The sequence below is a fragment of the Marmota marmota genome, unplaced genomic scaffold (genome assembly GCF_001458135.2).
Source record: "Marmota marmota marmota unplaced genomic scaffold, marMar, whole genome shotgun sequence".
NCBI classification, from domain to species: domain Eukaryota; kingdom Metazoa; phylum Chordata; class Mammalia; order Rodentia; family Sciuridae; genus Marmota; species Marmota marmota.
Genome location: NW_025999842.1, coordinates 65,318,876 through 65,331,636, shown reverse-complemented (window position 1 = coordinate 65,331,636; position 12,761 = coordinate 65,318,876). Strand labels below are relative to the sequence as shown.

General features: G+C 44.7%; 1 protein-coding gene across 3 annotated transcripts in view; it reads right to left on the bottom strand.

Annotated features, from left to right (window-relative positions):
- Mthfd1l (methylenetetrahydrofolate dehydrogenase (NADP+ dependent) 1 like) overlaps positions 1 to 12,761 on the bottom strand; it is a 192,095-nt gene that overhangs the window by 116,422 nt on the left and 62,912 nt on the right. For 2 of the 3 annotated variants that reach the window (XM_048799894.1, XM_015497975.2), the window contains exons 16-18: positions 9,764 to 9,840; positions 5,955 to 6,095; positions 2,998 to 3,066 (exon numbers count right to left, since the gene is read on the bottom strand). In XM_048799894.1, coding sequence (XP_048655851.1) covers positions 2,998 to 3,066; positions 5,955 to 6,095; positions 9,764 to 9,840 — 287 coding nt within the window. Of the gene's footprint in view, positions 1 to 2,997; positions 3,067 to 5,954; positions 6,096 to 9,763; positions 9,841 to 12,761 lie in introns of those variants that run through there. The other variant, XR_007346292.1, reaches the window with a different exon arrangement.

Sequence of the window (12,761 nt, the reverse complement as noted above, 5' to 3'; positions counted from 1 at the left end):
TGGAGTTAGGGGGTCATGGGGGCTTCCACCAAGATTAAAAAGGAAGGCCCGGGAGGCCAAAGTGTGGCAGGTTGCCATCGCTGCAGGCAGCCCCTGAGAGAGAGATGCACAAAGATGTGAGAAGGAAGACAAGCTGCAGTGGAGACCCCAAGATGAAGAGATGCCAGTGTAGAGGAACTTCTGCAGAGGAAAGTTGCAGAATCAAGCAGCAATAGGCCAAGAGAGAGGCCCTGCGGACTGCAACTAGCAAGGCCACAGAGACAGAGGTACACATGTCATTTGGAGGGACCATCATGCCATGTGCCCCAGATGCTAGACTTGGAGCTACAGGACTTGTTTGCCTGCCTGGGTTTTGCTCTAGCTTTGGCCCCATCCTTTCTTTCTATGCCCCTATTTCTCCCTTGTGGAATGCAAATGTTCACTCTGCGCCATGACACATGGGACATATGGAACTTGCTTTTGATCTTTACAGGGGAAAGCACCAAGAGTTTGCCTTGAGTCTCAGATGAGATGTTGGATTTGGACTTCTGGGCAATGCTGGGACTCTTGAGACTATGAGGACCCTTGGAAAGGGACTAAGTGTATTTTGCATTGTGAGACGGCCATGAGCTTTTGGGGGCCAGGGGCAGAATGTTATAGTATAGATATGAGGCATCCCCCAAAAGCTGATGAGTTAGACAATACAAGAAGGTTCAGAGGTGAAATGACTAGATTGTGAGCACTGTCACCTAACTGGTGGATTAATCTACTGACATGATTGACTGGGTGTAACTATAGGCAGATGGAGTGTAGCTGGGAAAGTAGGTCACTGGGGCTGTGCTTTGGGGGCTTATATTTTGTCCCTGGTAAGTGGAGCACTTTCTCCCGCCTCCTCCTGCCCTGCTTCCTGGTTGCCATGTCCTGAGCTGCTTCCATCTACAACGCCCTTCTGCTGTGATCTGCATGACCTCAGGTCCAAAGCCATGGAGTTGCTTGACCATGGACAGAACCTCTGAAACTGCGAGCCAAAATAAACTTTTCCTCCTTTAGTTGTTCATGTCAGGTCTTCTGATCACAGTGATGTGAAGCTGACTAAAACACTAGGAATCAAAAGTCCTATTTTCTATTTAAGTTTGGAAGGCATTTTTCCCACCCAAGTGGGAAAAAGGTCCCATCTTTATAACTGTCCCTACAGGTCTGAAATTCCAGGTTCAGCAGATTCAGAACAAGAGTCAGGTCCTCAAAAGCTCAGGAATGGGCAGAGGAGCCAGAGAAGGAGTTAGAAGAAAAGCCAGTGAGAAGGTCCAGGAGTCAGAGAAATGGGTGCTTCAGAAGGAGGATGTGGGCAGCTGGGTCAAGCCTGGTGAGGGTCAGTTAAGAAAAGGACAGAGATAGGAAGACTTGGTCAGAAGGAGGGAGAGGCGACCTTGACAAATGCTGTGAGGGGAGGTGGAAGCTCCCATGTCAGATAAGACATGGACGTAAGGAATACGACTGCTCCAATCCTCTGCCCCTTAGCTGAGTGTGGATACAGGGTTGCAGGACGCTCTGGGATGGTTTGCTAGGTTTTAAAACAGCCCACTCCAGGGCATGTGTGCACACTGGTGAGATGATCGGGAGAGAGGGAGGGAGGACTCAGGTGAGGTGGGGAGAGGCCTCAGCCCCTGCAGACCCTACTCTGCATTCATCACAGGTGTCACTGAACAGGTGGGCAAGGAGGCACACAGGTGCACACCCCACAGCACCTGCCCCTTCATTCGCTCTGATGTTCCTTCTTCAGCCCTTGCCTCCAACTCACAGGCCGGGTGTCTACTCCAGGTCTCCTGTCTGCCTGCCCACCACGGCGGAGGCTCTGAGGGCAGGTACTCTGTACTGTTCCCTGATGTGTCCCAAGTACCTGCTAAGAACTGGTCCATGTTATGTGTTAAATAAATAGTTAGTCTTCACAGTACCCCTGTCTGTTTAGTTGTCGCGCCTGCCCCCATTTGCACTGGAAGAAAACAGGTTGAGATATTAAATAACTTGCCCCAGGTCACAGCTGCAAATGGCAGGGTGTCCATTCAAACTCAGCTTCATACCAGCTGAATGAATGGATGGGTTTCCATTGTGACCCCCAACATTCTTGCCCTCTGGTCACCTCCACCTCCCTTTTCCACTGCAGCTTGAAAACAAATACCCCATCTGCACCACTGATGAGGCAAATTTTCTCCCAACTCAAGCCTAGTGACATCTGCAGGGAGCCAGAAATCACCATGGTGGAAATTTTTACACCATGGCGACTGGCAAATGATACAGAGGAGAGATTTTTCTCCCCCAGAGGGCTGTCTGTGAAAATACTTACCCATACCACCAGGTTCCCCACCCCAAGCCCACCCTCGCACTTGTGTTCTGCTCAACCTGACCTGCATGCTGCCTTCTTATTTGGGTTCAAATCCTGGGGTCTAATTAGCTAGGAGGAAGGAATTAGACAATTGCTAAACCAGATGAGTGACTGGAAAACTAGATTCAAATAGACACTCTCATTATGAAAAAATTCAGTTTGGTAAAGACAGGACAAAAAATTCAGTTCAATATTTTTGTACAAGAGTTCAAAAGCCAAGCAAGCACAGCACACTTTCCTAGAAAACACTTCTTAGCATTTATAATTCTATGAGAAAAAATAAGCAAACCAACCACAAAATCCAAAACCCAGTGATTATGAAGGATTAAATTAAGGAAAGAAACCAAAGGCAAAACAGAAAACAACATGCCAATGCACCTGCGCAACCTATTGAAAATTAAGGCAGAGATCAGCTTCCCAAGTTTCCCTCTGATCCTTAAGCCAAGATTTGAATCATATCTAAGAATCTATAAATTCACTTTTATCTTTTTTTTTTTTTTCCCAGTGATCAAGAAGTTCTTTGGATGCTCCTTGCCTGGCTCATAGTGGCTGGCCACGCTCACGTTCCACAGTGACATCCAGGCAGTCCAATTAAGGTAAATGCTATAAACAGTTCCCATGAAAAGAAAATCACTTACTTCCAGGGTCTGCATCAGATTTGGTTTTATTGCATCTTTCATCAAAACTGTCAAAGCACCTGTCACCCCCTACAGGAGAGAAAAAAATCATTTAGATTACTGACAAAAGACCATCAGGCAATGTTGAATCTCTTGGCTGTTTCTCCTCAGCCTGCTTTCAAGGTGGGCATTCCTAGGCTGCCTTCACCCCTGGGCTGTGGGGGACACGGCACTGCGGCTTCTGTCCACCTCTCCCCGACCAGGGCCAAGAATGGGTGGCAGCCAACCCGAGATGTGAAGAGTGTGAGGACACAGGAGTCCTTGATCTTCCCAAACCCTCCTTGATGGCATTTAAGAGGCTTCCCATGCAAAAGACCTCTCAAGCCACCTCCAAGTGCTTTTTGGCGATTTAGGCATATTATGTTTTCATTACCAAAGGCTTCACTATTGCCTGAAGAAATAAGAAGTGAAGCCAGGCTATTACAGAGCGGGAACAGGAGAGGTCAAGGGAACTGGCTATGGGCCCAGGCTGGGGGCACCCTGTAAGCCCTGACCCATAGGAGGTGCCCCTGAAAGGCTCCTGGCTCACAGGTGAAGGGCTCCATGTGTGTTTTCTCTCTCTAGAGTGAAGCTGATGCCACCTTTACACAGAGAGGCTGCTTCCTTCCACCCCTAGAAGCGTTCCCCCAGCCCCCTTTAGAAGGAAGGAAGCAAACCAGGGGTGAAGCCTGAGAATTAGCAGGGAAAGTGCCCAAGAATGTCACCGGTCTACAATTTTATTTTAAATGAAATGCTACCATTTATTTCTTTTTCCAGAAAAAAAAAAAAAAATCCCTTCTCTCCTTGCTAAAGACCCCGGACAGGATCGTGCTTTTTTCAACACACCGGTCAGCAGTTATTGGGTGAGGCAACCGCGTGAGCCAAGGCCTGGTGAAGTAGCTCTGAAGAAAAACAAAAAATAGGGTGCCACTCCTTGCTGGGCACAGCGCCAGAGAACACACAGCAGCACTTCACCACGTCCCCTGATATGACGCCGAGGTGCCAGAATCCAGAGAATCCACACCACTCCAGAGTGCAGTACTTTCTCCCTCTGCTTCTCTCGCCAAACACATTGTTTCTCTCCTGTGTGATCAGTTTCTATTTTTATAATTATCGTTTAAGATTTATAAGAAGAAATATATATCACAAGAAATGTAACCACCCACTATGAATACAGGAAGACGGCAAGGGCTCACAGACATTCGTCTTCTGTTTGGAACAGGCGGGAGAAGAGCAGGAGTTTGCCTACGTTTGGTAGGCTATCCTGGCATGGATGTGACAGCCCCATCAATCCAGATCAAGAGACTAAGGGAGGAAGGGGGCTGACCCTTCTACTGGCCTTCTACAACCTGTGTCCATGGTAGGGAGAGCCTGGACATACTCTTCCAGGGTATCTCAGAATTAAAGATCTGGAAGAAACTTCAGTAGCTCCTAAACTCCACCTTCCATTTCCTACCTATGACCAATGATCAAATGCTGGATGAAGCACAATTTAAAGAAATTAGGCACTTTTTGCAAAAGAGATACGCAAAAGAAATGTAAAAGGCTACGCTTTGGATTTGGTCTGAATCTGGGGTATTTTAGTGCTCTTGAAAATAAATTAAAGAAACACTATTTGAGGATTAAGATTCAAACTACTACTGACATATTTGTTATTACCCAAGATTAAAAAAATACAGAGAAATATATTTATACAGAAACTGGTTAGAGATGGTGAGCTTTTGGTAATTTAAAAAAAATGGCATTTTTTCAGCACCCTGAATTTGGGTTCCCTCTGTAAGTTTTCTACGACGTACTCCACGGGGCTGCTGATGTAAACACGTGTATTCTACCTGACAAGATCTACCAGATGAGTCCACTCGGATTCATTTCTTCGAAAGTAGCCCCAAAATCATCAAAGCACTTTGGCAAGAGATTCAAATTACTCCCTAAGCCCTTGGAATTAATGAATAAAATATTACTTTGCCTGTCTCTTTCCACAACTCTTTTTCAAGAGTCAGTCTGTATTTGAAATTCCACGCGTCTGTGACTCCACATGTGGGGAAGCTTCAATGGACAAGAATGGCGTTGAATAGGCCTGTGCCATCCCCACGCCCTGGGAGACAGGCGCAGGCAATGAAACCGCTGCTGCACCGCTGGGGTTCACGTTAGCAGGGGAACAGGAGAAAGGAGATTGGGCAAACAGGAACAGGCAGGAGGAGTCAGCAGGGAGCCATGACACTATTAGAGCTTTACAGAAAGCGTCGCTCCACTCAGAAGAAAGGTCGGAAGAGTAAGGTTGAGCAAGCTGAGATGTGCTTTTAAAACATGAAACCCAAACCCAAGACACAACGTTAACAAGCTGGGGAGCAGGCTGGTGCCAGAATGTGCCGGTTTTAACTTTATCTTCCCTCTGCAGAACCACTTACTTCTGTGCCTTGGAAAGGTGATTTGCCCTCGATTTAAAAGGCAGGTACATTTTGTACATTTTTCATAAGCCCCCAACCGCTGGGGAATGACCTCACCCTACCCTAGGCAGAAGCAGGGATCAAGATCTGCAAAAATGGAAGTAAATTTGATGTGTTTTGGTTGCAGCCAAGCAGTCACATGATAAATGCTCATGAGAGCACTGTGGAGCTGGGAAGCCAATAACCTGGGTGCAGAAGCTTTCTGCACCCCATCACACGAGGAAGAATCTCCATTCTTTTTTTGGGGAGATACAAGGGATTGAACTCAGGGGCACTCAACCACTGAGCCACATCTCCAGCCCTATTTTGTATTTTATTTAGAGACAGGGTCTCACTGAGATGCTAAGCGCCTTGCTGTTGCTGAGGCTGGCTTTGAACTCAGGATCCTCCTGCCTCAGCCTCCCGAGCCGCTGGGATTACAGGTGGGGCCACTTTGCCCGGCCAGAATCTCCGTTGTTTGGATGGACAATGAGCTCTCTGAGTCATACTCACCAAGTCGTCTGCGGTTACGGGCTGCCCGTTTTTGTCACTGGCCACCACCATTCTCCCCAGCCGCTCCTTCATGTCCTTAAGGCTGTCAGTCAGGGCCAACACTGCCATGATCTCACTGGCCACCGCAATGTCAAACTGCGCCTAAATAGGCCAAAGCAAAGGTCGTGGTCAGCTGCAGAGCCATCAGGATGGCTGTGTCCACAGGGCATTGGACTTCAGCAAGTTGGAGGCCATCCTCAGTGGCCGTGCTCACACATGTAGCAGTTTTCTGAGTGTGCAGAGTGCACAAGGTCTTGTGCTTGGTGCATCTAGGGTAGCCTCCCTGGCATGACCACACTGTCACTGTACTATTGAGCCAGGATTTGGCTATGGGGACTGTTAGACCTGCTCACAGCACCATGTGTTTGGCTACTGTACTCAGACTTGAAATTAAGTTTTAAAGTCATTACCCATCTACCGTGTGTCTCCACCACCAGGCTGGAAGTGCCATGAAGGCAGGGGTCATACTGAAGGATTCACTCAGGCAGGACAATATGTGAAACCCAGTAGGTGCTCAATGCATGCTGACTGAATTAATGAACAGCCGACTAGCTACCTCCACTGTCTAGGAGGTTACATTTGTGTGTCCAGTAAAGAGATGAGGAACAGAAGGTAAAAGAAGAGGGTCCCTCTGGGTTGCTGCACGGGAGACTAGTTGCCCAGAGTCAGAGCTCAGCAGAGCTGTCAAAAGGTGGCAGCAGCAAAGCCAGGGAGCAGTGTCTTTTCTGTGAAAAGTTCCTAGGACTTCCTGTTCCTCTGTCTTGGCTCCAACTCCAGGTTGTGTAAAGTCCAAGGGGAGCCAAAAGGGACCCAAGGAATGTGTGCCGCCCCCTCATGATTCCAACACGAGGAAAGTCTGGACAAAACCACATCATTGAGTTCCAGCTTAATTCTCTTCTTCCCAAGGGGACTGTGAGCCAGACAAGCGCAAGTTAACAGGGAGAAAATGGCCATGCCCTGGTGGGGCTGCCTTAGGAAGTCCTTTATTACCCATTTCCACCACTGACAAGTGAGGAAATGAAGAAAATAAGGAGCTTTCTGGCTCCTTCCTGGTTAAGATTGCATTAGTCACTGACTCAGTGAAAAAAAATCACCTGAAAGTCAAATACAGCCATACTCAATTATTACTTTCTCAGTATAACAAATTCCAAATGCAAGTGATTTTTTTGTTGTATGAAATCTAGGACTCTATACCATTATATTATAAATCATGCATATAAGAAAATGAGTAAAATATTGAGATTTTCCTATATAAAACATGAGACTGTGAATCTCTTACAACATTAACTGTGTAAATAAGAGGAATTTGTAATATATATAGTTTTTCATTTGTATGTTGCAATTTCAAAATTTTGCAACTTAAGCAATACCAAAATAATAATAATAAAAATAAAAGAAACAAATTGGGCCAGTTTAAATATTACTATTCACTTTACTAATTGTACCATGCACATTATGCAGAATGGGTGCTATACATATTATTTTCACTATAGCTTATTTAGGATTATGTAACACTGTAAACACCCTACATGTCCACCAAGAGAGAACTGGATGAATCAATTATGGTACACTTATGAGATGAGATGTTGTATAACCATTAAAAATGATGATGTAGCCATGTGCAGTGGCACATGTCTGTGATCTTGGTGGCTCAGGATGCTGAGGCAGGAGGATTGCAAGTTTGAGGCCAGCCTCAGCAACTTAGTGAGACCCTGTCTCAAGATAAAAAACAAAAAGGGCTGGAGATGTGGCTCAGTGGTTGGTGCTGGTACCAAAAATAAAAAGATGACATAGGTCTACCTTTATTGACATAAGATAGTCTCCATAGCCTATGGTTTTAAAAAATGTAGCTAAAATCTTTTAAATGATTCTTTTTTTTGCTTAAAAGTATACCTAAAGCAATATGAGATATAATCTTGAGCAAGTCAGTTAACAACCCCACTTTTTTTTTTACTGGTAAGTCAGATTTATAAATTGAATGTGCTGAAGTACGTAGGAGCCTGTCAATATCAGTCACACAGTACACACATCACAGTCACTGTTCATCTTCCACCTCTCCCCAGCCTAAGCAAACAAGAGGAAAGTTGCAGAACAAAGGATAAAGACCCTTGTTGCTGTTCCCTTCTTTCCTAATCCTGTTTTCAGAGGCCATGAGTGCCAGGGTTCATCTTTCCACTTTCCATTTTCATAATAATTAATAGTAATAATAATTTAATAATAAATGTCCTACTGTATAATAAATTTAATAATAATTTAATAGCAGTAAATGTCCCACTGATGGACATTGGGGATGTTTCAAATTTTCATCAGTACAAATGAGGCTTCAATTTATATCCTTAAGAGTTTGTTTTTATCTTTGTTTCTTTTTCTTTCTTATATTTCTTCTCTTTCTCTTCCAAAATAATTTTCGTCATTAAGTGGTAAGTGTTGGATCATTTCAAATCTTAATACTAATGATTTTCCAAAAAGGCTTTGCCAACTTCTTCTGTCCCTGACACTATACAAAGTCTCTGTTTCCTTGCAACCTCATTAACACTTAGTATTGACTATGCATGTTTTGGTCAGCTAGCAGTGTGTAGCACTTCACTGTTCTCATTTGCAGTTTTACATGCTGGCATTTTTCTCCTGTATCTGCATTGTACTTATGTGTTTAGAAAAACGTATCGAACACCTGCTATTACTGCTGTGTTCTGTCCAAGTTCTGTCCCAAGCGAAGGGAATATGGCCATGAATACCAAAGGCAAAGCCCCTGTCCTCATGAAACTCCCACTGGAGCAGGAGAGGCTGAGAAAAACACGATAAGCAGATGTGTGTTGAAGTCCAGCAGGGAAGGAGAGAGGGGCCTGGGGATTTGCATAGGTGGCCAGGGAAGACCTGACTGTAAGAGCAGAATTTGCCTTTTGCTGCCAGATGCTTTTTTGGTTTGGCACATGGATCTTTGCCAGGTGTGTTATGAAAATCCCCTCCCAGGCCTTTACTGTCATCATTTAATGTTTTTATATGTGTCACTTTTTTATGTTGGAGATTTTCGTTTTAATTTTTAATCATGTCAAAATTATCTCTTATCATTTCTGCATCTTGTGTCAGCAATGGTTTTTTATCTGCAGAACTGAAGATGTCTAACTGTTTGAAATCTGTCTGTGTCCAAGTTCTGGGACTTGGAGGAGGAAGGCAAATGCATGGGCTTAGTTTGTCTTCTTGATCCAATCCCCATATTCACTTTTCTATTATTTCAAAAGTTCCCAAAGCCTATTTGGTATGAGGACTTGCTATTACAATAAAAGTTACTTCCCTCCTTCCCACTAATACAGACTTAATATGTAAAGACAATAAACCTAAAACTATCCAAAAATATGAGGTTTATTATAAAAAAAATCAGAGGCCTGCTGCACCTGGCTAAGAAATTATGAAATGAATTTCTATTCCCAAAGTGCCGCTGACCCACTCAGAGACCCATTAAAAGGAGGGCAGACGTCATCACTTCTCTTCTATACTCTCTGTGGAAAGAAAGCCATTCTCCTTTGAAAAACGCAGTGCTGTTAAGCCCAATGACTAGCTGTTGTTCTTTGGTTTATGAAATTCAAGTGTCTGAGATTTTTATTCTTCTGTGCCCCCAGGCTCTCTCAGTCCTGCACCCTGAAGAAGCAGGAGAGCCCCTGCCACCACAGGGGGGTGGACGAGAAGGGAAGGGAAGAGGCAAGAGCAGAGAGGGAGGGAATCAATGTAAGTGACCCAAACAGGGCCACTTCCGGGAAGACAGCGCCACCTACCTGCCGGGAATATCCCTTCTCCGTGCTGGCCTGCCCAATGGTTATTTTTCGCAGAAATCGGTCATTGGTATCCAATACTGAAAGAGAACAGATTACTTGTTCTATCAACAGGTGTGGACTGGGCGCCTAGGGTGATGCTAAGCAAGTGGCAGGAAGGGAGATCAAATGAACAAGACATGTCTGCAAGTGGTATAGCCTGAAGAAGATAAAGGAGGTGATAGGAAGAGGTGGGGTGGGCTTGGACACCCTTTCTGATTAGATAGCAAGGCAAAGCTCAGAGCATAAGCCAGACCCAGAAGGGTGCATGCGGTATGACTGCACCTATCTGGGACAGCCAGAGAGGGAGATTCATGGAGACCCAGCACAGAACTGCTCCCAGGGCAGAGTGGAGTTGTTACTTAATGGGTACAGAGTTTCCGTGAAGGATGACGTTCAGAGTGCACTCGGTGTCATCACTGGGGATTTATTTGATGCCACGAAGTGTATAGCGAAGACGGTAACACAATTTACTAAACGTATAACATGCACGGACAAAAATGGTGACAGAAATTACGTAGGTGTACCCGGAACTTGAAGCATCTGCAGGATGAAGAATGTTGATCTTTCTTGACACATAAAGCACCAGGGAGGCTCCTGCCCGGCCTGCCTTTGATGTTCCCTGAGCCGGCTGCCACTGTTTTGTCTATCTCTCACACACTATAACTCACACTACAGCACATATTAACCTCCTTTGTGATTTTTAAAGATATAAGCAGAGCATTTAAAAATGAAAGGACTACTTCTCAATCTTATCTCTAGCTCATACTTTTATTCCCAAGACGCACAGCACAGTTGTCTAAAGTAAAAACATCTTTCCCGATGTGCAGCTATGCAATGTTGGCACCAGACTGAAGCGATCTCCTTACTGAATTTATTTAAAGTCAACATGGAAATTCAGCTGTTCTTTGTTTAGTAAAGAGAAAACAAGCAAAAGGTTAGTAAGACCAACTATGAATGGTGGCATCCAAAGTCTGTCTGTGCTTTTTACATGGTAGATGAGGGCATCTCACAATCCACCACGACTCTGATAAACAGGGAAAGGTATGAAAGCATCATTGATACCAGAAAGAAACATGAAGGTTCAACCCACAGGAAAAACAGAGAGCCGACAGCAGCCGCCCTAAATTGACAATACATAATTCCTGGCCTCTAAATGAGAGAGGTGCAGGTGGAATAAGGAACATATTCATTCCTTCCTGGAGCAGGCAGTGAGAGCCTATTCTGTGCCCAGTCCTGTGCTGGCTGTCCAGGGGCCCAAAAGTGCAGAAGATGTCATCCTGATGGATGGAGCTTCCTACAGGGGAGATATGGACAGCACCAGGAGAGTGTGGAAGGACGGGGGTGGGACCACGGGACGGCTTTGTTGTTTCATTCTTTGCTCTGTCAGTCCTTGAGCCCTTCAGTGGCTAACTCTGATTTGTCCTGTGCTCTCCACCTGGGATAGGTCCACTGTTTTGACTTCCTGGGAAAGTAGAGCATCGACTCCCTACCATGGCACTGGGGCAGTGTTGGGGACCAGAAATTTGAGGTGGACTCACAGAGGATGATGGAGGCTGGTGGGCTTCAGGCACGATTGGGAGATGGGCACGTGAGGGAGATGGGGGAGGACGTAAGCCTGTGACACTCCCCTGGGGGAGCATGGGTGCTCAAAGACGCAGGGGCTCCGACCTGCCCAACTGTGCAAAGTCCTGCTCTTGGTCCTCTGGGAGCAACAGTGGCTCAATATCGACATTTTCTTCTATGTTATATGTTTCTAGAAAAGTGTATGATTTCTGATTCCAACCTGTCCCTGGGCACATGAGACCTATAATAAGTTTCTGTACCAGGCACAGGATGAAACAATCAGCATTTGTAGCCAGGTTGACAGGAAGGGGTGACCACTAATTGGTTTGACATCCATTTCACCTGAGGTGTTTCTCCATCTCTACTAAGGACCTAGCGTCCCCTCCAGTTATCCAAAGTAGCTACTCTATCACAAGGATTACCCTAGTTCCAGATGGAAGCCAGAAAACCCTACTAGTAATGTCCTCAATTCACATGTGAGAGTCCTATTTCTCATTTTAATTTATGATGACCAGAACGAAACTACTTATCGAATGTCAGTTCAAATTCCTCTCGCTCACATGGCTTGTCCATTGCAATACAGTTTTCTTCATTTAGTGCCTTGAACAGGAAAATAATTTTAGTGTTTTTTTTTTTTTTTTTGGAATAATTTTTTAAAGTTGTCACTTCCATGAAAATCAATCTGTAACCACAGAACACTTCAGCCCCGCCTTCCTTCTCAGAGAGAATCCAATCACGTCCTGGCCCTAGGTGTAAGGGGTGATGTGGCTTCTCTCTTCAACACCATAGCTGAGCCACTATTTCTGATGTCTGCCTTGGTTGGAGCCCCAAAGCAGCTGTGTAGAAAAATTTCTCTTGGCATATCCACACTCCTGGTTCAAAATATACTAATTTCCATCCGTATGATTTTTCTCTCACCAGTGAATTTGCCAAAAAGTTTTTTACACATTTAAACATAATGGCATTTTAACAATTAATCTTCCTAGTTATATATATATATATATATTTTTTTTTTTTTTTCCAAACAAGAAGGCTGCTCAATAAAATCCTGTTAAAAATGCTATTGGTCTCTTTGAGAGGCCCTGGGTTTGATGCCCAATACTGTGAAAAATAAAAAATAAGAAATAAAGTAAAGTGACCATGAAACCAAAGGCTAACAAAGTAGAAAATGTTTATGCCGTGAATGAAATTAGTTGAATATAAAATCTATATACCTAGATTATAATAGAAGTATATACAAAAAAACAGACGCACCTCTGGGCATGGTGGTGCAGGCCTGTAATACCAACTTGGGAGGCTGAGGCAGGAGAATTGCAAGTTCAAAGCCAGCCTCAGCAAATTAGCAAGGCCCTAAGCAACTTAGGAGATGCTGCCTCAAATTAAAAAAAAAGGGGGG